This window comes from Filicampus tigris, chromosome 1 (assembly GCF_054856515.1).
Source record: "Filicampus tigris isolate MCC_2025a chromosome 1, RoL_Ftig_1.0, whole genome shotgun sequence".
In the NCBI taxonomy this organism is placed as follows: domain Eukaryota; kingdom Metazoa; phylum Chordata; class Actinopteri; order Syngnathiformes; family Syngnathidae; genus Filicampus; species Filicampus tigris.
In genome coordinates this window covers 38057267-38082885 of record NC_141217.1, presented here as the reverse complement: position 1 = coordinate 38082885, position 25619 = coordinate 38057267, and the positions used below count along the sequence as shown (strand labels likewise).

Sequence of the window (25619 nt, the reverse complement as noted above, 5' to 3'; positions counted from 1 at the left end):
GCTATATTCCAAATCTTACCTAGCATATTCCTCAAGCGGGTGAGAGATGTTACCTCCTGCTTCTTTCGAGCACCCAAATACCTTATTGCTACAGTACAGTGACTTTTTCTGTTGATTTTGGGAACGCAAATGAGACCAATCTCAGTATTCTCGACTTGTTATTGTGGGTTTGCTGCTTTAATTGTTGAACGTCTTTTTTTAATGCAGAATGTAATAAGGTTTGACCAAAAAAAAACAAACAAAAAAAAACAGAAGCTAAAACGGAGAACCGTGCGTGACTGGAACACAGCATGTGTGCTTGTCACCACCCTGCTTTGACCTGAATTGTGAACAGTTTTATTTTTTTGTTAAATGTGAAGTTAAGTGAAAACTGAGGCATGGGTTTTTGTCTCCTTGTGTGGATTTCGCTGTTGTTTTACAATATTTTGTGAGTGATTTTACTTTGTACATGACCAAAACAATTTACCTCAAAGTTCAACATGTTTAACTGCCTCATCACTTCAAAACGCCCTGTTGCTTTCCGAGATGTTTCTGCAGTTACAAATGCCCTTGCTATTCTGCAAACTTTTTACTGTTAATAAAGTTTGATTTATTGTTACAATGCTTTTGCTTTCTTTCATCATGCGTGCATTCAATATTTAGCTGGAGCGGTCAGGTTATCGTGGAGGAGGACCCAAACGCAGGAGGCAAAATCAGAGGTATTTAATTAAAGAAAAAACAAAAAGGCTAGCAATACTGTGACAACACAAATGTTGAAGTCCAAAAAACAACAAGGACCAAAACAAACTCAACAAACACTAGGATTTGGACTAGGACTAGGACTAGGACTAGAACTAGGACTAGGCTTTGACAAGTGACAAGACAAACGAACCAACAAGGACTGAAAGGAAGCGGGGAACTAAATACAGACAAGTTGGAGATACAACAGAGGGTAGGAGGAAGCTGGTTGGCTAACACAAGGGACTGGGATGACATGCACAGGTGGACTCAATAACCTAACGAGAGACAGACGAAGGAACACAAGGAAAAACATGAAACTAAAGTCAAAGACCAAACTCAAAAGACAGACCATGACAGGAGCCTATTGAAGTTGACTTTGGGCAAGAGGCGGTCAGTCCAGGCTGCATCCCAGCTCTCGCTAGTGAGGATAAGTAATAGAAAGTGGATGGATGTTTGTTTTTTTAAAAAATAGGGGAATTGTGCTACAACGAAGAACTTAGGGAACGTGCACAAAAGGGTGAAGAAAAATCAGAGGCTTGCCTTGTTTGATTTGTTTACCGCTGGGGGCATAGTTTGGGGCTTGGCAGTTGAAAGCGGAGGCTGATTTGAGATGCTCTCCATAGAACAACTCAAAGCCTAAAGGGAAGCTGTGAGAAAACACATCGGTTGACAAACACCATTCAAACGGTATGTATGTATGAAATTTAACAAAGGACGAAAAACAAAATTTAAGACTGACCCTGGCACCTGCCCTTCTCCTCAAATCCTTGAGATTATCATCTAATTTGATGCTGTGCTCCACCCCCAGATGTTAAATGTGTTTCTGTATTACTAATGTTTACAGTGCCAGCATTATTGGGCACATTTTATTACAGAAAGATCCGTTTTTTTATGTAATGCCCCCCAACCTAATATCAGCTCAAAAGGGCGCTACCCATTTCCATGTCAAGAGAACATGTCAGAAAAGTCAATTAATTAGCTCATCCCTCATCATGTCTGAATTTCCACCAAGTCTGTTCACCAAATTTGTCTCTCTTCCAATCAAATAATTACATCCCGTATCATCTCCTTTTCGGCAGACACTTGACACATTCAAACTAGCTAGCGGTCGAGAAGAATGTTACACTCTAAAAACAGTTGGGTCAAAAATAACTATTTTGGGGTTAAATTTGACCCTATTGTTGTGTTAAAAAGGGCCGACTCAGATTTGGGTCAAGTTGAACCCAAAAATTGGGTTATTCAGTTTTGATCCAACTTTTAGGGTTAAATGAAAAATAACATTTTTTTTTTCACACGCGGACAGCTTTGGAAAATAGCCGTGGCTGCTGATGAAACTTGAAAATATGTAGTTGCAGGTTTTCACCACTAGATGACAATCAAGTCATGTTTACACAGCTCATCGAACAGCTCCTCTCCCAACTGAGAACCGTGTCGTTTTTTCACAAATCGTTCATTTTTAGTGGTGTAAAACTGCACCGCAACATACTTAACATAACGATACCAGTACTTGTAAAGTTTTGTAGATCGCATTTCACTAATTAAAGTGACTGAACTTTTTGACCCCATACCCACAGTATGATGCAAAACATGCAAAGTACAGTACAAGCACAATATTAATATAACAATCATAGTTATATAAAACGAATACATAAAATCAACCTCCCTCTGTAAATACAGTAAGAACTTTAGTGCTTTGTTACTTCCCACCACTATAACATAACATAACATAGCATTTATGTGTTAATTCAACTCTGTTGTCAGATTTTAGATGCAGTTTCCCCAAGTACTGGCATCTGCTGTGAAGATGAACCTCGTATTCATATGAGTAACTCTCAAAGAAAAATAAACGAATGTACCCATAAATCTCACCTGTTAAACGGATCCCAGCCAATGAAAAGCAGTGTATAGTCCACTTATGTAGAAAATTTACTTTTAGATTTGGCAGTGTGTTTCCACCACATTTGCACAGGAACGTGCACCTGTTGTTCTAGTCCAAGTCATGTACATAATGCGTGTGTTTTATGTGAAAAATAGTGTACAGTTGTATTAGATACCTTCCTATTTTGGCATTTGTTTGTAATATTGATATAGGAAAATAATGCTTCAGAGATGTTCAGTGGTACAACAATAACAAGGTATCATTTTACCAATTATGTCTTGCTATAAATGGACAGAACATTTGTTTATCGAATCAAATTGTCTAAGCAGTCCAAGTAATGCCCTTTAATGAAACATGTTCAAGTTTTCACTGCAGTGTGCGTTTAAATTGCCTAAATGTACGCATTCAAATATTTGTGGCTTCAGCAATGTGTATTACACGTCAAGAAAAAAATTTAGTCGCCGGACTAGAACACATTTTTTGTTTTGTTTTTCTAAGGGTGCAGCGTGTATTGAAATACAGCTGGCAGAGCTTTTAGCGTCTCTGTAGCTCTGGAAGCCATTAGTGATAAAAGCTTGTGTGTGTGTCTAATACACACAGACAAAAGCGGACAATGTGACACTTGGAAAATATGCGTGTTTTAGCGCTGGGGAGAATGCAAGACTGGCGGAGTTGTTATGCAAGCCATTCCCGGCATGCGTGCACTTGGGATGATGTGTGGGTCCTGTGGTTGCCTGTCCCTTGTACTCCATGGCCTGAGAGAGGACTTGCCAGAAGAAATGTATTCTTTACTGACTTTGTCTGCCAGATGGAGTGGAAGTTGGTCGACGTTGTTAGACAAACGCTAACGGAAGCCGGTTTAAAATGATTGGCGGACCGGCCAATAGGCGATTACTATTTGGTCCGGCCGGACAAAAAGGCGGATAGACGGACAGCGGAAGGCTACCGCGGCTGCAGGCGGAAGGCGATAAACGGACCTGGGGTGTCACTTATCAAAGAGTGCGGAGGATTCAAACTAAAAGTGCATGTACGCAAAAAATCCGAAAATGGCGTAGAAAAAAAATCCGACCTATCAAACCCTGCGTACGTACACGCACCTGTAGGACATTTTCCCTTGATCAGTCACTGAACTTGGGAGCCCGAATGTACCGCCCTTTACATGGCCAAGTCCATCCATGTATGGTCAGTGCAAAAGCAGTACATGAAAAACGAAAGAGCCGTACTGGCCAATGCTTTGTGAAAGATGCATTATGACGACAATGCTTTTCAGTGGGGTGGAAACAAGGAACTGACTCTTGTTAGGTGGCCTAAATTGGCATCGTACAAAAAATATCAACAAACACGACCGGCAGGACAGAAGGAAAAACAAAGTGCTCGGACTCAAACGGAGATGATTATACAATTGCGATGGTGCGACCCATCGAGATTGAATTGCTGCTCCATCGTTATGGATGGCAGGCGCATGTGTGCGCTCAGACAGAGGGACACAATTTGGGAATGCTGCAAATGTTGCTGCACTGAAAAAAGTAGCCTGTTCAATTTACGTGATTAGTGTACATTGGTTGCGCCTATGGTAAAAAAGTGATACTTTTTGAACTTGTATATTACAGTAAAATCTACAAAAAAAATAGAGAAGTGCTGGCTGCTTCGTTGGTGGCCGGGATGTTTTAGCTCAGCAATCAGTGCAATTTGGTTCCCAGCCCGTGACTCGCGCGAGAGTGCGGCTTCGAACCCCAAGCCCGACCCAGTAAGTGTATATAGTCGCGCTGCAGGTGGACTGCGCAGCAACACCATCAGCTAAGTGAAAAAAATCAATTGGATTTATTTAATTCGGACATCCCCTCCTTGAGCCGTCACCATACTCGTCACGGATTGTCCATAACCATGTTCAAACATAAGGGTGTCCATATGTGCACTTGGCACCAGGATACCCTCGGCCGCAGTTCGATGATCGACTTTGTAGTTGTATCATCGGATTTGTGGCCGCATATTTTGGACACTCGGGTGAAGAGAGGGTCGGAGCTGTCAACTGATCACCATCTGATGGTGAGTTGGCTCCGATGGTGGGGGAAGATGCCGGTCCGACCTGGCAGACCCAAACGTATTGTGAGGGTTTGCTGGGAACGTCTGGCAGAACCCCCTGTCAGAAGGAGTTTCAACTCCCACCTCCGGCAGAACCTTGCCCACCTCCCGGGGGAGGCGGGGGACGTGGAGTCCGAGTGGACCATGTTTCGTGCCTCCATTGTTGAGGCGGCCGATCGGAGATGTAGCCGCAAGGTGGTCGGTGCCTGTCGTGGCGGCAATCCCCGAACCCGCTGGTGTAAGGGATGCTGTCCAGCTGAAGGAGGAGTCCTATCCGGCCATTTTGGCTTGCGGGACTCCGGAGGCAGCTGACAGGTACCGGCTGGCCAAGCGGAGTGCAGCTCTTGCGGTTGCTGAGGCAAAAACTCGGGTGTGGGAGGAGTTCGGGGAGGCCATGGAAAACGACTTCCGGACGGCTTCGAGGAAATTCTGGTCCACCATCCAGTGTCTCGGGAGGGGAAAGCAGTGCACCATTAACACTGTTTACAGTGGAGATGGGGTGCTGCTGACCTCAACTCGAGACGTTGTGGGTCGGTGGAGAGAATACTTCAAAGACCTCCTGAATTCCACGCCTTCCACTGAGGAAGCAGAGCCTGGAGCCTCTGAGGTGGGCTCTCCCATCTCTGGGGTTGAAGTAACCGAGGCAGTCAAAAAGCCCCGGGGGTGGATGAGGTCTGCCCGGAGTTCATGAAGGCTCTGGATGTTGAGGGGCTGTCATGCTTGCCATGCCTCTACAACATCGCGTGGACATCGGGGACAGTGCCTCTCGGGGTGGTGGTCCCCCTTTTAAAGAAGGGGGTCCGGAGGGTGTGCTCCAACTACAGAGGGATCACACTACTCAGCCTCCCCGGTAAGGTCTACTCAGGGGTGCTGGAGAGGAGGGTCCGTCGGAAGGTCGAATCTCGGATTCAGGAGGAGCAATGTGGTTTTTGTCTCGGCCGTGGAACAGTGGACCAGCTCCACACCCTCAGCAGGGTCCTCGAGGGTGCATGGGAGTTCGCACAACCAGTCTACATGTGTTTTGTGGACTTGGAGAAGGCGTTCGATCGTGTCCCTCGGGGAGTTCCGTGGGGGGTGCTTCGGGAGTACGGGGTTCCGAGCCCCCTGATAAAGGCTGTTCGGTCCCTGTACCTACGATGTCAGAGTTTGGTCCGCATTGCCGGCAGTAAGTCGGATTCGTATCCGGTGAGGGTTGGACTCCGCCAAGGCTGCCCTTTGTCACCGATTCTGTTCATAACTTTTATGGACAGAATTTCTAGGCGCAGCCGAGGTGTTGAGGGGGTCCAGTTTGGGGGCCTCAGTATTGCATCCCTGCTTTTTGCAGATGATGTGGTGCTGTTGGCTTCTTCAAACCGCGATCTCCAACTCTCGCTGGAGCGGTTCGCAGCCGAGTGTGAAGCGGTCGGTTTAAAAAGCATGAGCAGCGTCTCTATAAAAGGACGGACAGAACCTAAAGAACAAAGTTGCACATAGTGCCAAATCTATAAGTATAATCTGTGCGATGTACGATTGATTCTAGAGAAACTGGACGCTTGTCAGAGGCATGATCTTCAATTCAGTACCTCACCGACTGAATCGCTGAATTTTCTTGTCCCCAAAATGTGCGTATGGATATCTTAAAGCGTCCGTAACTGTGCGCACTTTTTTTCCTCAATTTTTGAGGGAAAGGGTCACGTACTTAACGCAGCACATTGCGTACGCATCTTTCACGCCTGTTTTGTGCGCACGCAGCTTTGATAAGTCCGGCCGCTGTACACTTGCGCAATTTTTCCCTTCAAGTTTTTTTTTTTTGGAGAGGTCACATACTTTGCGCAGGAAGTTGCGTATACGCATCTTTCAGGCCCCGTTCTACGCAGCGTGAGACCCGGGGACATTTTTGTAAAATGCCCAGCATGTACAAGTACAACACAACAAAGTACACAAAAAAAAATGGTATGTTGAATTTACACACTTTTATTTCATTAAGAGGTTGCACAAAATAAAATCATAAAATAGATGTATAGTCTGCTTAAAAAAATGTGTCTGGATCCAGATGATTTTATTTTGTGCAACCACTTGATGAAATGAAAGTGAGTAAATTCAAGTATGATTTTTTTCAGTGTAGCTAGCTTTATAATCAATCTATCGATCTGTTTGTCTGTCCATTCAGTCATCCGTCATTATCTATCATTCTAAGCTGTTTAGCTAGCTATCTTAATAATCAGTCAATCTGTCTGTCTGTCCATCCACTCATTAAATCAACCACCAATTCAGTCGTTTGTCATGATCTATCTTTCTATCTAGCTGTTTAGCTAGCTATCTTAATAATCAATCAGTTAATCTGTCTGTGTCTGTCCATCCACTCATTAAACCAACCAACTATTCAGTCATTCGTTATGATCTATCTAGCTAGCTATTTAGCGAACTAGCTTTGAAATCAATCTATCGAGCTATCTGTCCATCCATCCGCTCATCCAGTCATCCCTGATTGCGATGCCGCATTCCACGTTTTTGATGTTTGGCACACAAGCGTCATGATGTTTCAATAAGTCGACTTGAACGTGTCCATTTTGGGCTTGCTTCTGCGTTGCAAAGGTGCTAAATTGCTGAATAGGTGCGTTCCTTGCGAACGTGTGAGTGGAGTTGTGCGTTTGCGAGCCGAAGAAGCAGTGACACAGGAATGTGTCACAGTTCCTGCAAGCGACTGGGCTCCCAAAGTGCTGCAGATAAACATTCCTCCTCTGCTGTGTCAGTGCCGAGTCTTCGCCCACTCCTCCTGTAAAACACAGCTCCTAATTGAAAACTGCATTTTGTTCCCTGCACTTTTGAGCAGTTTCAAGATCACGGCCGGCGTAGTGCTGTGCGTCCACTCGAAGAAGGCGTGTTGCCGTCCTGGCCTTGTCAACAGCGACAAGTCAAGTGATGGAGACCATTTCATGCAGACATGACACACACCAGCTTGCATGTCACCTTCGCTGCACGGCTTGTTGTTGTCCACCTCATGACTCGAGCCTGACCACAGACGTCGTACGGATTGCTCAGCGTGATTGTGCACTCCGACCACATTCTCAGTCTGATTCACTCGCAATGGAAAAGCTGCGGTTTGACAGCGTCTGGGCGTTGCACGCATCAGCAGGGGTGGGCTGCATCCCTGCTCAATCGGTACTCTTCGTCCTTCTCTCCTGGCGCGCCACACTCGGGGTCGCTTGAAGCCAAACTGTCAGCTGCACGGAAACGCGTGGTGTCCTTGAAGGTGGAGCACGATGCCCCCCCCCCTGAGCGGCGACGCTGCCTTTCCTGTGTGGTCGCTTGCGGCAGGTCGGCGGATGATGAAGTGATGGAGGCGTGAGGAGGCCATGTTCGTTGTGACGAGGCGTGACTCTCGCTCTGGAACTGCCATCTGCCCAAAAGGTCACCTGCTAGGGGGCCATTCTCCTGCACTGGGACTGCCTTGCAGCTGCCGCCTGTACGCACGCACGCACGCACATACAAAGACACACAAACATTGACTTTGTGTGCAAACAGAGTTTTGAGTGCAAACAAATATCTATTTTTATGGATGTGTATCTATCCTATCTGTCCGTCCATCCTTCCATCAAACATGGGGTGGGATGGTTCAGTGGTGGGAGTAGTCTCCCAACCCAGGGGTTGTGAGTTCGATCCCCAGCCCTTGTGACCATGTCAGGTGTCCCCCAGTTTCTCCCGATGCTGCGTCATCAGGAAGTCAATGAGGAGTCATTGTCAGTGTTGAAGCTATACAAGTGAAATCCCATTTACCAAACATCTATGCGTCATACATCCTTTCAGTCATCCATTCATTCGTCACTCCACCAGTCCATCTATATTCATCCTCCGCCAATCATCCAGCCAGCCATTATCATCCATTCAAACATCCATTATTGTGTTCATCCATCATCCACTAATTCACAAACGCATTTACCCATTCATCCATCCATCCATCTACCCATCAAACATCTCTCCACCGACCCACCCACCTAACCACCCGCTCGCCAATGTCATCCATCCATGCATTCATCCACCAATCATCCAGCCATCAATCTATCATCCATCCATCCGCACACCCATGTACACCCACCCAACCACTACTCCATCCGCCTATTCAAACATCTTTCCACGCTGAAAAAGGTTTCTGTTGAATTTACTCCATTTTATTTCTTCAAGTGGTTGCACAAATTCATCTGGATCCAGATACATTTTTAATGTATCCACTAAATAAATGGATGGATTGGATGGACCCACCCAAACTCATCCAACCTACCATCCAACCATCATCCACCCATCCACCAACCACCCACTCATCCATCCATCCATCCGTCCACTTCATGTATCTTTTGTCATACAACGACTCCAGACAATTCCTCCATCAGTACTCGAGCGTTGGGTATTGTCGTCGTAACACCACTGCCTGCATAATAAGTTCATGCGTCCTGAGCACGAGCTAGGTTTTCATTTCCCGCCTGTTCTGCCCACACTGTCATCCCCATCCACGGTGAGCCGCGAGCAGCGCTCACCACCTTCCACCGTTCAGTGACGCGGCCCAAGCCAAATTCGGCGTTCTCTCAATCCATACGCACTTTAAATTGGAGGCCACTCCACCCAACAGGCAAATGGCCTTCCGTGATTCAGAGAGGAATTTTAATGTCAAGCTGCTGTGCTGCATCGCGAGCTGTGATATAACTGCTCAAGCATGAATCATAAACACCTTTAGATATAAAAATGTCACACTCAGCGGATGGGACTCTGTCACCTCCTCGTAATACAGCGCCGCCTATTTAATTCAAACCAAAAGCAGCAATTTTGGGGGGGGGGGGGGGGGCGTTTCATCATTTGTTTGGCCTACTCACGCTCTGCACTTCCCCTCTGGCCGTCCAGTGACAGTTTTGTTGTTTTGGACGCCGGCCTTCTCCCCACGACTGCCTGCTCGCCGCCTGGCAGGCCCGTGTGTCAAAGGTGGCTGCAGTAGAACAGACTGTGGGAACAGCCGGTTAGCCTCCGCCGGTCCCCTGCTCCCCAAACGGAGGGGCAGCCATCAATCCAGCTCTCCCCCTGCCTCTGTGCACACACTGCAGCACAAACACACAAATGCCCAACCAAACACGCACACACACATACAAAGCCGACAAGGCTCACACCCTCTCCCAATAATCCTCGGAAGCAATTTCATCTCGACTCGGGTGGCGGCCCATTGTCGCCAGCCCCTTCAATCTTTCCTTATTAACTCTCGCTTTGTCCCGCATCCGAGCTTCTGGACTCATCTCTCCTACATTCCGATCGGAGCTGCTCCCAGCACTCCCGGGCAACCTCCATTCGCTAATCCCACCACCGCCCCCACCCCGAGGAACTCTCACTGTTTTGGTTTTTTTTTTCCTCCCCCCTCCCACCCCTCAAACCTGCCGATCACCTACTCACACACTAAGGTAGGGGCATTAACTCCATTGCTTTTCTGAAGGCTGGAGTGTAAAGGCGGGGTTGCAGAAGTAGGAGGCGGCCACAAAGTGACTCCAGCCCAGACAATTAGAACAATGAGCCGGGCCTGTAGGGTGCTAACTCGCTGCGTCACGCCTGGACGGTGGGGCATTTTGTCACTTTAATGAATTGTCCATCAGGCCAGGGCCACATCGCAGGCTGCGCACGGAGAGGCCAGCAGGGACCCAGACACTAAGTCGGTATTTATTACACTGCCTTTGTCACTAATTGAGCTAATTATCACTGACTCCTCAGCACTCCCACAGGCATCGCCCCAGCGCCGCCCCCCAGCCCCTACGCACCCTCCTCCAACTCTCCCATCCCAATCTCAGGCCTGCCATTTGAACTCTGCCTTCTCCCGTCTTTCTTTTTCAAATGTTTCCCCCCATTTCTGTTCCCCCCCCCCCACACCATCAAATGTTTGAGCAAGTAGGAATTTGGAGTATGACATATCTCAACCAATTAAGGCCCATTTTTTACAGGAAATATTGATGCGGGGCCCCCACCTGTGGAGCTATATCCAATCGCTTTTTCACAAAACAACCACTTGTTCCTTCCTCTGTGGTTCAGCTGCGCGTTCGCTGCCCTTATGTCGGTGCCTCTGCTTCGCATGCTGACCCTGCGACTGAAGGAGAAAGTGCTGTGCTTTCCAAACTCGTGTGGTTCATCGCATTGCCAGTCAGTGGTTGGAGGGAGCTTTTCTGCTTTGCGCCGTTGTTCTTATGATTTTGAATTCTGCATGAAAATGAGGCAAAAATATTCATTTCAATGCCCTGAAATGCGGTGCGGTGCGAGGTGAAGGTATATGCGGCTGGCTAAGCTGAGCTCTTTTCAGCAGAGAGCACAGATGCAAGGATGTTTTGTGAGCTTTGCTGATGATAATAGGATTAAGCTCAGGACACCCAGGGACAGACTTATTTGCTCACTTGGATGAGCATTCAAAAAAAGCAAAATGTAATGCGGACACGTTCGGGAGCCAATTGAAAAATATAGACTTTATTGTTCTATCATACAATACAAAAACACCTACATCACTTGGATTCCCTAAAGAGCATTGCTTCTCACGCCTTACTATCGCAGCACAGAAACCCTTTGAAATAAATAGTTTTCTATTTACACTGATAAGAACAGGCATGTATTCAGTGCATGGCAAAATACAATAAGTGGTAATGTTACTTTATGTTCTTTGTAAAAATGTTCGTCTCAGCTACATTACTCCAGAAAGGATCATAATACAAAACAGTGACAGTGAAATAAAAAAAGAACTTTTCTCCAGCATTTGACAGCTGCGTACATCATTCAGCAATGACTTCATTATAAATATATTCATATATTTGGCTATTTACAACATTTTGGTCCTCTTAGCTGGTGCACAGTATGATGTCGGATTCATTTCTTCAAAATCAAACACCCAGTGTTCTCAGTCCTTGTGGTTTTAATCTGGTCCGCTTGGCTTGAGTGTCTATTTGGCGCTCACTCGAAACATGCTGCGATTGTGCAGGGTCACATTTGCTCGCAACTCTTCTTCAGCTGGTTCCAACTCACTCTTGTGATAGCGTTATACTCAGTGCAACCGCAATACATTCAAATTCCATTGCCTCTGTGAGATTTGCTCACTTTCTGTTTTCCTTGGCGCGTACCTGTCCCACTCATTTAGCATTTGGACCGCGCTGCAGCGATCAGCGATCGGATTGAGGTGTAGGTGCTGCTCCATATGGAATCTAAGTAAGACCGGCCAATGTGGCGGGGGAATTATTTCAATTGGGCTGTAACCAAGAGACCTCACTAAAAGCACTGAAACAGTTGGAAAGGAATTAACAGTCTTCGCAACCCTTTAGGAGTACATGTGAAGCACTGTCATGTTTTTAACAGATTAACAATATTAACCTCCCAACCCCATTCCCCTCTTCTGAATGCTTTTGAGCATTATATGTAAGTAGCAAGCATATATAGACATATCATTTTCTGTACCCTGTTCCTGTTCATACGTTTGTGCTTTTGTCCACTGATTGACTTTTTGGGTTGATAAAGTTCCCTGTCAGTTTACACCCAGCAACCGCCTGTATACAGCACTTGTGACTTTGTCTTTGTCCGCTACGTCCTTTCTAACAAGTTCTGCTTCTCAAAGGCCTAACTAAACACCGCCGCCGCTCCCGTTATCATAGACACTGGTGTAATGTTCGAGTACTGGTGCAGTTCAGGCAGCTGACGTGACAGCACCAGTGGAATGTGCAGTTGCAGCGCTCCGTGACACTCTCGGCCCGGGCCTTAAAGCCACGTCCGCAGCATAGCAGCTCACATCCATCCAGGCCCGGCGAAGAGCTGTTGCAAGTTCTACCCGAAGTTCCCAAAGTGCCACTTTTGCCATTGGAGGAGCAGAAGTTGGGCGATTTTTCAAAATAGATCAGGTCCATGGCGGACGGGGGTTTGTGTGCCGGGTTTTCCGGTTCCAGGTGACGTGGGTCTGCACGGTGGGACGCGCGATTACTGCCCTTGTTGGCGTAAACAACTCGGGATGCGCCGTCAAAGCGGTCCTTGAGGAAGTCTCCCACGGCGCGGAAGCTTGGGAGGCGCATCCAGCAGGTCCGTACGGTGCACGAGCCTGACATGCCGTGACACTTGCACTCCTGACGCATCTCTGAGGACACCGTCTGCAATGAGACAAACCAAAGTCGCTATTGGCGGGGACGCCCCGCAAGACACCAGTTGCCCATTCCTGCGTGGATCCGTACCATTCTGCCGGCCTCGTTATTGTGCAGGTTGGTGAGGTAGCGCAGATCTCGCCCTCTCTCGCTGGAGTCCACAAATTCCCGACCGAACATCCTGCCGAAGTCGACGTTGTCACTGCAGCCCCCCCAGTGCCAGTCTGGCCCACCGGGACCCCTGCGCCGGTAATCGCACGTGCACGATTCAATGGCCCCTTCTGAACACGACCGAGCCACCGCATGAGTCACCCCCGCGCTGGTGATGGCAAACACGAAGGCCGTCTCTCTGCAACCTAAGAAACAACAACAAGACTTCTCATCAGAATCCAGGGTGGATCCGTTCATCGCCGGTCTAGTTAACCAAGACCATACATATAGAAAACCCCACTCGGAGAACACGCGAACTCCACGCAGAAAGGCCTGAGCCGAGATTCAATCCCGGAACCCTCGTTGTGGGGCAGCGGCGCTAACCACGGGATCACTTTGCTCCCATCCAAATTCATTTCATCAGAGAAATATTTCATGAAAAGGCCGTTTTAATCTGAACAAGGGATTCCGTTTCATCCTCCTCAAGCTCTTCCAAAGATGGCCTGGAGGGAAAGACAAGAGAGACTTACCACGGTTGACAATTTTGCCAAATATCGCCGGGCTGTGGGTGGTCGGGCAGTTCCAGCGGCGGTTGCGGAACTGCCACTTGCATTCTTTGATGGCTGTGTGCAGTCCAGCAGTGACGGCGTGCAGGATGCCAGGATTCTGCCGAATCAGTCGACGCTGCCGACGGCTCAGTAGGGCCAGGCTGGGGTCCAGGACCAACTGCACATTCTTGGAGTTGGTCAGAAGGTTGGATGAGGAAGCCACGTTGACAATGCCCCTGGCGCAAGCAGAAGGACGAGTCCAATCAAGAGGCAGGCACAGACTTTACGCATCATGTTTCGGTTTAGTTTCTGTTCAAAAAATTTTAAAAAGTATACTCTACTCACAAAGTGTTGCTGTCCTGTGAAAAACACTTATTTCCAATTTTGGAATGTTTTCAAATGTTCACGTTATTGCAATGTCTGTCACGCGGAAATACCATTCACTTAAAAATACGAAAATTGAAAACAATGGGTTAAGTGCAAACACCAGTTATAGTGAATTTTGCCATTCTGTCATGATCTGGGTTTGTGTCGATTTAGGTTTTGATTAAATTTGATATTTGTCATGTTTTCCTTTTATCCATATCTGTCTCGTAACGTTATTGGGTCCACTTGTGCTGGTCAGTGTTTACCAATCAGCTCCCTCAGCCACTTTTGTCGTGTCCAGGTCTTTCTCGTTGTCTCGTTAGTTGCTTGTATTCAAGTTTCCCGGTTTCGTTCCGACCTTGTCGGTTCATTGATTGTGTTCGCCGTCTCTGTCCAAGTCAAGTCTTATTCCTTACCGTTTGCTTTCATACTTTCAACTTAGTCATTTTGGGCTTCTGTTTGTGGGTTCTTCAATCCTGTTTCACGAGGACTGCTGTCGGGCCTGTTTTCCATCCGTACCTGCAGCAACACACCTGATTCAAATGATCAGGATCGTTATCCAGCTTTTGCGAACCTGGCTGATTATCTGATCGTTTGAGAAAGGAGAGATGGACAACAGGCAGGACAGCAGACCTCGAGGACCAGGATTGAAGACCCCTATTTTTGTGTTTTTGATTGATTCAAGTTCCTTGTTCGGGTTTGGTTGCATTTAAATGAAATTATTTTGGCTCCACCATTTTCCACCACCACAGCAACCTGCCACTGTGACACGTTCAGCTTCTTGTTAGAGAATCGCACGTTGTGCAAAAATGTTGAAACACCGAAGAGTTGGACATGTGCATTCAAAATTTTAGTGATGTTCACCTGTAAAAGCCAGACTGTATTTTAGGTTGATCCTAAAATTTCACCTGGAAGCCAAATACCGTCTCTTTTCAGTAGTGTTTATGGACGAAAACCTTGGGACACACCACTGATGGTTGGACTAGAATCTTAGTCTTAATCTTCTCAAGACATTTTGGGCAATTTTATCTTTGTGGAAACAGTTTTGGGAAGACCACATTGAATGATGTGCCCCATTGCACACCAATGGGGCACATTGTACTTTGTGTGGAATAACAAGCCCATGAAACGCATTTGGAATGGACTAGAAATCATATTGTGCTGAAAAATGGACATTTCCTGCTGACGCACTTTACATCATGTGGAAAGTCTTTCCCCAGAAAAGTGCAAACCACATCACTGCACAGGAGGGAGCAACGATTCATTTGCTTCTATGGGTGTCGTGGTGTGGAATTCCAAAACTTTTGTTCAGATAAGACATACATAAATTTGATTTACAGACTCCTGACGAATTTGACAGTTTCCACTCCACTGTCAGGGACTGACATAAATTCAAAACAATGACGTGAGTTACTCATTATTCTTAGTAGAATATACGAGTCTTTTTCATTGTTTTGTTCATGTTTTTGCCTTTTCATTTTGACTCAAATGCCCCACGTCAGTTGTGTCATGTGTTGTCTATGTACAAAAGAATGAACGAGTATAGTATTACTTATTTTCTCTTTTTTTAAGAGAGAGTGCAGAGAATTGTTTTGAAGCCTCATATGTTTCTGGAATGTCAGCTGTCATTTTATTGATTGGAGAGCTCAATGTTTTTGTGCATATAAAAACCGCAAGGGCGCTTCCAAAACGGTTTAAATCTATTGTCCAAAAAGTGCCCAACCCACAATTAATCGACATTTAAACAAGCACATAAAAAAAATCATTGCGAAGAAAACCAAAACTTAACCCCAAACTATGTAATGCCCCTTTTGTGTGAAAATGCTGTTTCAGAAGACAGTTTTTTTTTTTTTTTTGGGATGAGCCTGCAAAGTCTTTTTGTGGGATTCTATTTGGCGGTTAAATAAATTCGAATTGGATCCACCTTTGACATCAACGTTCTGTTAAAGCATATCAAAATGTCAGGGTGGGAAACAACAGTATATTCAATTCATCCAATGTCAGTACATTTTGACTTCGGAACCAGACTCGTGTTTAGGTTCACGTTATTGGAGCCTGTAATAAAAGCATGTTGCACGCAGCACCGGCAAATTAGTTGCCTTTTTTTTTTTTCCTTCCCTCTACACGCACAGAGCGAACGTGGGCACGCACTCACCACCAGCGGCCACTGTTGTTGACGGCACCGGTGCCGGAGAGCGACGACACCAGCAGGATGCAGGCGGCTTTGACTCCCAGCAGAAGCGCCAAACTCCTCATCGCGCTCTCGCTCACCTTGCAAAAATGACACGGCCCCATTATTTCGTCACTCCGGCGAATTGCATAAATACCACGATGCAACTTGCGAATGCATCTCTCTGCAAGGTGCATCAACTCACCAGTCGGACGATAAGTTGAACGTGAGCTGTCGACGTGAGACAGATTGCAAGCTGGCGCCGTTGACGAGTCCACGCGTGCAAGGATGCTGCACAGCTCCTCACTGTGTCGCTCCGAGTGATGCTCTGCGCGGTGCACGGAGCGCGTGGGACAGTCCCGCAGACTTGATCCCCTCGGCGGTGACAGCAGATATGCAACACATTCTTCTCTTATTGAGTGCTACGAGGGGGGAATAAAAAAGGGATTTGCTGCTCACATCTCCCTCTGTGTTTTTTTTTCTCTCTCTCTTCCTCGGAGTCTTTTCAATAGGATTGGAGGGAGGGATAGTTAATGCTCTTCATAGGGGCGCACAATGAATAAGGAAACACAACTGTGCAGAAAAGACAGACGAGGAGGAGGTGTGTGGGAGGGGGGGCGTTGGAAGGGGGTGGGGTGGGGGGGCTAAGGCAATCCGTAGCGTTGCGCATTTGCGGAATCTCCTTGGCATCATCCGATCCACGATAGAATCTATTTTCCAATGTTTTGTTCCGCGCACGCAGGCTGGCGGCGAAGGTGACGTCCGTGCTCCCGAGCTGCTGTCACGGTGCACACTGTCATTCGGCGCAATATGAGCCTTGGGAGGGGGCGTACGGGGGTGGGAGAAATGCCCTTTTTAACCCAAGTGGTTGGATTCGCCAACTCCCTTACCGCATCTCCTCCTCTCTGAAACACACGCGCACTCTCCCTGGCTCTCGCTTTGGTGCGGCTTTAATGGAATCACACTTTGGATGTGTGAATGATTTTACGCGCACGGTGCCACAAAATGAAGCAAGTAAGGCTACAAGTGACCGTGCACGTGCAACCTGCTCGAGTGTTGAACTTTTTTCAATGTAATGCAATCACATGTTTGATGTGAATAAGTCATTCCAACATCTGGCCTGCAGACCTCCCCCGATGCATGCGTGAGTCCATTTCTTCAGTCCCCTCAATGGCCGTGTCCTCAAATTTCTTCATATAGGATGCGTGCGTGCGTGTGTGCGTGTGACATACTTCTCTGCCAATTTGCATACTTCCATATTAGTGCTACACAGAAGTAGTCGAACAATCTCTGTGATGACAGTAAAAGGGAAGTAGGCTTTTGCAAAGAGGCTTTGGCGACATTTTTAGCGCGCTCCTATATGAAGGTGCCCAAACGGGGCTTCCTGGAGCAGTCATGCGACACCGAGCAGATTAGCCGCAATCCGGATCAAGGGGGAGCCTTTTATATACAAATCAACTTCAAATCACCTTTTAAGCCACTTAGATATACACGCCAAAGCAGAATGCTAATGCACTTTTCATTGCCGCAGCTTAGGGAATGGAAGGAGATTAGATGGATTGGTGTCACTATGCGAGTGGTGCTCGGAGGGGGGTGTCGGAGCGAAAATTGCGCATTAATTCCGTTTTGGGTTTGTTCAAACCCTCACTTTTAGCACGCGCATTGTGAGTTCAAGAGTTTGCTTATAATTGCTCGTCATCACTGCGGCCAAAGTGGCTCGTTACATCAAGACACCTGTTGGTTTCCCATGGCAACACATCCAGTGATGCGCCGCGGTCGGATTTGAACCAATCGCAAAAGCCGCAGAACGACACGATTTGCCTAATGTATGCATTCTGGGAAATAAAGACTTTGGGATGACAAAGTGAAGTTGTCGCTGTGATGGAGGTGGTTGGGGGTGTGCGGCGGCGGCGGCGGCGGCGGCGGCGGCGGGCGGGTGGGCGGGTGGTGCTGCATTGTCTGCGAGGAGCCGCCTGCCTGCTGCTGCTGCCGCCGCCGCTGCTGCTGCCTCCCTCGTACAGTGGCAACTTCAACCATCACCACCCCCCTCCCCCCTCCTTCATTCCACAATCCACATCCATCAATGACGCTGCCTCACTCTTTCAGGACAACGTATATCCACATGCATTCTTGCTTTATTGTTTGAGATTTTAATGAGAGTGTGGGGCAGCAAACCTTTACGCACACGCAGGCGCAAGAAGTCAAACACTGTCACTCGGGTTTTGATGTTGTTCCACGTGTATGGAGTTGTGTTCAATTTCAAGTAATAATCACCTTGGTCAAACGTACGTCAGCTAAGGCGTCTCAAGTTAGGATAGAGGAAATATCTATATCATAAATTATAGACGCTATGAAAAGCGTTCGTTCGAAATGCAACAATAAAACGAAATGAAAGAAATGTGGAAAAAAAATTCCAAATCCTGCATGTACGGTAACAAAAAAAGTCTGGCGGTAAGGATTGAGATATAAAGCCTGTTTCATCGATAACATTTTAATCATTCATATGAAGCTGTATACCCAAATATAATGTGAGGTAGCCTCAACCAAATAGCAAAACACAATGACAAGACTTTTTTCTTCAAAGGAAATTCTGCAAATTTACATTTAAGATCATTGTAACAATATTAATGCAGTCGTTCTCTTTTAATGCACAAAAAATGCAAGCCGACTGAAGCTTTTGTAGCCGGGTCAGTCATGCGTTTCTATTTCACAGCTGAAGCTGTGCTGTTTTTTTATTTTTTATTTATTTGTTTATTAATTTCCTGTTGTTGATCTGAGTCAGTAATTTCTTTTTGCCCGGTTTGAAACACGAGAATGCGCAGGTTACTCATTTCAATTTGCGCAGTATTGTTTCATATCTGCAAAAATGTTATTTTGCAGAGCATGTTATGACATAATAATCGTTCAGTCCAACTTCAATAGTGGCCTGCAATATTTTGCAAACAGCCGGCTGTGGGGCCTCCTCTTCACCCCCCGCGCTCCACACCCCCCTCCTCTCGGCTGCTGCAGTCTGCTTTCAGCTCCTCTCCTCTCCGTCTTCACTCTCCTGTCGATTGGCGCCGCTGCCTTGATAATAAATCCCCATCTCGATCCATTGTCTTTATAAAAACGGGACAACTTCAGCAGTGATTTAATGTCACGGCGCGACAGAAAATGGAACTACCAAACAAACTCCGCTTGGACCGGTGGCCGATTTTGGCGGCAGCATTGTTATTACTACCTGCCTTGACGTAAGTGCACTTGAGAGCTATTCGAAATTATCCGAAAACCGTCGGCCTTAAGACACATTATCGTATGGAAATTGACGTTTCAAAACTGTTTCAAGGTTTTTTTTAAATTATTCTTTCAATGTCAGTTTTGATCAAAAATGTCACACAAACGTGTGTTTGACAAGACAGACACACATCATGTGTACGCACAGGGATTTTAAAACTGGATTTCAATTGACTGTAAATCAATCTTTTTAATCTAATGGTCTGGTTAATTATGTAGCTATCCGTCTCCTTATCTCGGTGTAGAATGAGTTGAAACATTTCTGAATGGATTGTGATGCACTCAATGTACTATGATCATCACCCCGGCGGATTTGCACATGGGTGCAAGTTGACTGTATGCGCTGGTGTGGTCCGCAGGGTGCTGTGTAATGACATCCTGAGCCTGAAGGTGGCAGGAGATCCGGTCCTAACTCCCAACTCGGTGTGCCTGCGCCTGGCCGGCCTGAGTAAGCGTCGGATGAGGATGTGCGTGCGTCGACCCGACGTGACGGCCTCGGCTCTGCAGGGCATCCAGGTGGCCATCCACGAGTGTCAGCACCAGTTGCGGGACCAGCGCTGGAACTGCTCGTCCCTGGAGGCCCTCGGCAAGCTGCTGCACCACAGCAACATCCTCAACAGAGGTGAGCGACGCCAAAAAAGGGACGAGGCCAACAAAAGAATCCGTTCGGAGTGCGCTCTGGATGAAAACTGCACTTTTTTTGTCGCTTCAGAAGGACAAGGTGGTCTAAATCCAGATCCGATCCACTTTAAACGTGTGATTCACAACTGGAGTGCCTTAACTGACAGGAGTGTGTCATGAAAGGTCATTGGGTGTGTTGTGCGAAAATAATTATAATAAATAATAAATGATAAGAGGCGGGGCCTGGTGAGGATGCGTTTCGCGTCGGTGATTCTGCAGAAGTTGTCCGAGCGTGAGCTATGGCTGACAGCAGCTGACTGTAACAGAGTGCGCTTACTGTTTTGGTGTTCGTGTTCTTTTGATCAAGATGGATCATCAGATCATCAACACGGAAATTAAGGAACAACGGGAGGCATTCGGATCACAATACACCGCAACGTGGAAGAAGCAATAAACACGCATTTAAAACAAGTCTACGAACAGGAATTCAACATCACGAAACAACGACAAATGAGAAAATGGAACAATGGATATGGAATTTGTCAAAACGCACACTCACAGACATAGAAAAAGCAGTATTATCAAGAGGCCTAAACTAGGACATCACGCCCAGAAGAATCAAACACAAAGAATACATACTAGCAACAGAACTGGCATGCCCAAAAGTCCACGAGCAGGGAAAAAAAGACGACCTCCGCAACGCTATAGCAGCTATCCCAAAAGCATCATTGGTCGCCGTTTGTAGTCGGAAATGCTAACAGAAGCGAGATTTAAAATCTAAGGCGGACCGGCCCATAGGCGGGTACTATTTTTACCGGACGGACAAAATGGCGGATAGGACGACGGAAGGGTACCCCAGTTATAGGCAGAAGGCAATAAACGGACCACAAATTTTTAGTAAAATGCCCAGCTCTGCTAAATATTGCAATATTGTCCTGTGGGTAATGTCATATTGACTGTGTACATGTGTTGCTGCACCATTTGTGTCCAAACATTTGTTGAAGTGTTATAACACAGCCACATCGATGCTACGGCGTTTCCCATCGTGTATTAGCATTAAGCTAGCAGACTTCGATGCAAAGTTATGTGGTTGTTTTAAATACACAACGCGCAATTCTGTGAGTTGTGATCGGTCTGGCCTTACGTTGTGCCCCGCGTGTGTTCCCGCAAGGTTTTCGTGAGAGTGCCTTCTCGCTGGCTTTGTTGGCAGCGGGCGTGGCGCACTCCGTGGCCTCGGCTTGCAGCCTGGGCAAGCTGGGGGGATGCGGCTGCGAGGGCAAGCGTCGGCGCGACGACGACAATCTCCGCTTGAAGCTCACGCAGATGCAGCTGCAGACGCTGCAGGAGGGCGGCCTGCCCGCCCACCTTCGCTCCTCCCGCCATTCGCCGCACTTCAAGCCCTTTCCAGATGAGCTCACCTCCATGCAGGAGACGTGGGAGTGGAGGGGCTGCAACCACGACTTGCGTTTTGGGGAGCGTTTCTCCAGGGAGTGGTTGGACTCCCGCGGATCCCCGAGAGACATCCACGCTCGTATGAGGATACATAACAACCGCGTCGGACGACAGGTGAGCGCACGGTCGTCTTCATGTCACTTTGGTCTCATGGAATCACATTTCATGAACAGAGGCGGGCACGTCAGTCAATTTAGCCCGCCCTTCATTTGTCATCCGTCAGCGGCTGGACCGTCGGCGACGGACTGACGGCCCTTCCGTCGGTACTGACAGAACAACGCCCACCTCTGTTCATTAATCGGTCAAAGCTGGGTGGAGTGGTTAGCATAGCAGACTAGCTACATGGCGTCGCCGGGGTGTCCAAACTCAGTCCTCGAGGGCCGTTGTCCTGCCTGCCTGTTTTCCATTTCTCACTGCTGCAACACACCTGATTCAAATGATCAGACGATCAGTAAGGTCTGCAGAAGCTGGATAATGATCCCGATCATTCGAATCAGGTGTGTTGCAGCGGGGAGAGATGGAAAACAGCCAGGATAGCGGCCCTCGAAGACCCGGAGCTGGACATTCTTGCATGTTCTAGTGCCAGGTCAGCATTGCAAGCAGGGCTGGACTGGCAACAACAACAACAAAAAAATGGCCCTGGCATTTTGACCAAGATTCGCTCTCGCGCACGTGCATGTGCAGGCACGCACATACCTATGCATGCTCACAGCCCCCTCTGTAACCGAGACGCCTTGCTCAACACAGCCGTAAAACAAGCAGGATCAAATCCAAGTGAAAAGCAACAGTTTTGCTGAGCTTGACTAAATCATGACATTTTATTTGCCGCTACGTTGCTTATAGTGTGCTTGTCGCTCATGCATTTGCTAGCTAACAGCCAATCAGAGCTAGCACTGTTTTGCATTCTACAATTAATGGCCCGTTCATTCAGATCATACCTAAAAAGCACAGTGACACGCAAATCTCTTAATTCTTCACAATTCTTAACACAGCTCTTTACTTAAGATGGTTCCTGCTTGTATTGGGAACGTGTTGAGCAAGGTTCTCCATTTGTGTGCGTTTGACTTCATGAAACCATGACCGAGGGTGATATGATAAACACTGACTTGTCAGCCATGTTGTTTGCTTGCTATGATATAAAATAATGGATATAATTGCCATTGACTCCACGAATCAAATGTTCTCTTCTTGATGCTTATCAAATGTCTATTCAGATATGATTCGTGACCAGCCCTGGCTACCATGTAGCTGTGTCAATGATGTTGAACGGTTCAGTTTGCTGTCTGTATTGGAAATGGATGAATGGGCTGCTCCGTCAAAGTGAATATAATTCACATGTTATGGAAACGTGTGAATAACGTCATTTTATTTCACTATTTTTTTGTTTCCACTTGTTGTCATCTGCCCTGTTTCTCGTGTCAATCGGTCAGTTAGCTCCAACCACTTAATTGTGTCTTGTCCAGGCGAAGCTCGTTGTCTCATCTGATGGCTTGTATTTGGTTCCCTGCTTTCTTTCCAGTCACGTTTCCAATAGGCATGTCTTTTCCCCCACAGTGGTCAGTTTTTGTTTGTTACTTTGAGACTAGCTTTCGGCACTTTTGTTTACTTCGTATTTTGGATTATTCCAAAGTGCCTTTTTCCCCCCACTACATTTTTAATAACACATCGTGAGATTCCTGCACTCCTAGCCTCGCCGCACTCAGGTCTCCCAAAGTCTACCACGCAATCCCCGAAATTTGACAGAACGAGCCGACAAAGACGGAACAAAACAAGCAAAGTGACGCGACATGGAGGTACACCTGGACTAGACGCAAGCGGCTGCAGGGAGCTGATAGAGTTACACAAGGGCTCAGGCTGACGAGAACAGCTGCAAACAACAACCTAACGAGACAGACATGAAAAAAGGGACACAGGGAAAACATCAAACACAACTCAATGTAATCAAAACAAAGTCAACACAATACACAACATGACACTCAGATCGTGTTCATTTCATGTGTGGGTGTCAACTTTTTTTATCTTATGATCCGTGAAAAAACACTCTATTAAACCAAGTACTGTAATGACTTGCTTAAAATTACGGTGGACTTGTTTGAAATGTGAAGTTTAAGTCTTGATGATTTGCACATACTTGTACATAACTTGCTCCCACTATTGGACACCGGTAGTGTAGTGGTTCGCAAAGTTCACGGCTCAATTCACACTCAACGTGTCATTCTCGCCTTATCCATGCCCGCGCGCGTCTGATCTGCTCCCGTTATTCGTCTTTCCACACACAGATCGTCGCTGACAACATGAAGAGGAGGTGCAAGTGTCACGGCACGTCGGGAAGCTGCCAGTTCAAGACCTGTTGGCACGTTTCGCCAGAGTTCCGGCTCGTGGGTTCAATACTGAAGGAGAAATTCCTCACCGCCGTCTTGGTCAACTCCCAGAACAAGAACAATGGCGTTTTCAATCGGCGAATCGGGAACGTCGGCCGCAGGAGGGCGGCGAGCCTGACCAGAGGCGGCGGCGGCGGCGGCGGCGGCGGCGGCGGCGGCGGCTTGTCCCGAGAGTTGGTGTACTTTGAGAAGTCCCCCGACTTTTGTGAGCGCGACGCGGCCGCAGACTCTTTGGGCACGCACGGCCGCATGTGCAACAAAACCAGCCAGGGCACGGACAGCTGCGGCTCGCTGTGCTGCGGACGCGGGCACAACATACTGAAACGGAGCCACAGCCAGCGCTGCAACTGCAGGTTTCACTGGTGCTGCTACGTTCTGTGTGAGGAGTGCCGCGTCACCGAATGGGTCAGCGTGTGCAAATAGAGTCCCGGCCGTCCGGTCCCCGTGGCCCTAACGTTCGGACGGTACGGGCCACTCGCCACGGAAAGTCCTCCACCCTGCGCTGTTGCTCGTGCAATTATTTTTGGGCTCGTGTGACACTCAAGCGGACAGCTTTGGAGCGCCCCGGCGTCTTGTGTGTGTTTATGTGCCGGTCTTGTCACAAGGCCAAGTCAGAGACTGAAGAGGCAACTGGTGACATGGTGCGCGTGGGTTTGGGCGTTCTTTTCACTCCTGCTCATTGATGTAGTTGAAGTCTACATGTATATTTGTAAATGTATTTTTTATTAATATTATTACTGTGTTGTCATTGGCTGAGGACTGATGGGCGGAATAGCCTGGTTGTCTCTGCTAATGCTCTTTCATTTCGCTACATAGTTTGTATATATTGCACCTGTGGCTTTGGACACACAACAACTTTTTTTGTGTGTTTCTTTTGGGTTTTTTTCCAAATACAAGTTAAGGATCAATTTGACATCTCATAAATATACACCCCAATGGAGATTGGAAAGCTGACGCATTTTGAATAAATTGCGTATTGGAGCAATTGCCTCATGGCAGATGTTGCTGGCGACGACAGTTCTGATGTTAAGTGTGTGATTATTTGCTTTGAAATCCTGAATGCGCGCTTGTTACTCTGAACTTGTGAGATGGTCCCAATTTAGTCCCATGTCTGCAGTGTACCGCAGGCATGAGCGTGTGCGCCTCTAGCTGTATGGAAGAGGGTTCAAGCCAGTCCACATCTTGGAGTTTTTTTTTTTTTTTTGTGAGAGGGGCTTTTAATGGTTGCTCTATATTGTTGACTTGAAAACTGTATAACTTTCAGCATTACTGGAGGGAAGCAACGGCAAAGCAGAGAGCAGACTTTGCTGCATCAGAGGAGGATAATCGATGCAGAGTTCATAAATTGACTGCAACGTGTTGCTGAGATGCGGTAACACGGCTGCCAAGGTGACAAGCGGCAATGTCCGTTTTCTATACTGCTTTTCCCAATTAGGATCACAGGTGAGCCGGAGCCCTTCCCAGCTGAAAAAAACAGGAGACAGCCTGGAATGCTTGTCAGTCAATCAAAGGAAGAATATGTTCTATGCGGGCCCACCAGTCGAAACATCTGATTAATATTGTGCTTGTGGAATATGAGTTAAGCACCAAAATCCACCCGTTTTTGTCCATTTTTGGGAGCGGCCATTTTACCACCTGCTGTCGACTGAAAATGACATCACAGTTGGTCGACAGAAATGACAAAATGGCCGCCGCCTGAGATGGCTAAAAACGGGTGGATTTTGCTGCTTAACTCATATTCCGTCAACATCTTTGAGAGACAACAACCGCAGCTCCCAACAACTCAACATGTGTCCTTGCGCCACTGTCCTCTTGATGACCTGCTTTTCTCTGTCATGCATGTTCAGCAAAATGCTAATGTCAGCACCT

At 47.2% G+C, this 25619-nt stretch overlaps 2 protein-coding genes across 4 annotated transcripts; one reads left to right on the top strand and one right to left on the bottom strand.

The window, feature by feature from the left end:
* The first annotated feature begins 1019 nt into the window (after positions 1–1019).
* Positions 1020–24699, top strand: wnt10b (wingless-type MMTV integration site family, member 10b). Of its 3 annotated transcripts, none has more exons than XM_086038589.1 (4): positions 1020–1407; positions 19656–19918; positions 21089–21483; positions 23649–24699. In XM_086038589.1, the coding sequence occupies exons 2-4, from the start codon at positions 19756–19758 to the stop codon at positions 24171–24173; spliced, it is 1083 nt and encodes a 360-aa protein (XP_085894715.1). In that variant the 5' UTR covers positions 1020–1407; positions 19656–19755; the 3' UTR covers positions 24174–24699. The 3 variants fall into 3 exon arrangements, 2 of the variants coding, with proteins under 2 accessions (XP_085894715.1, XP_085894710.1); XM_086038584.1 differs by lacking the exon at positions 1020–1407 and adding an exon at positions 19102–19253; XR_015087898.1 differs by lacking the exons at positions 19656–19918; positions 21089–21483; positions 23649–24699 and adding an exon at positions 15986–16450.
* On the bottom strand, positions 11128–16367 carry wnt1 (wingless-type MMTV integration site family, member 1). The gene is made up of 5 exons (XM_086038605.1): positions 16229–16367; positions 16009–16124; positions 13470–13723; positions 12880–13145; positions 11128–12798 (listed from the first exon to the last, which is right to left on the bottom strand). The coding sequence occupies exons 2-5, from the start codon at positions 16107–16109 to the stop codon at positions 12307–12309; spliced, it is 1113 nt and encodes a 370-aa protein (XP_085894731.1). The 5' UTR covers positions 16110–16124; positions 16229–16367; the 3' UTR covers positions 11128–12306.
* Positions 24700–25619: the final 920 nt, after the last annotated feature.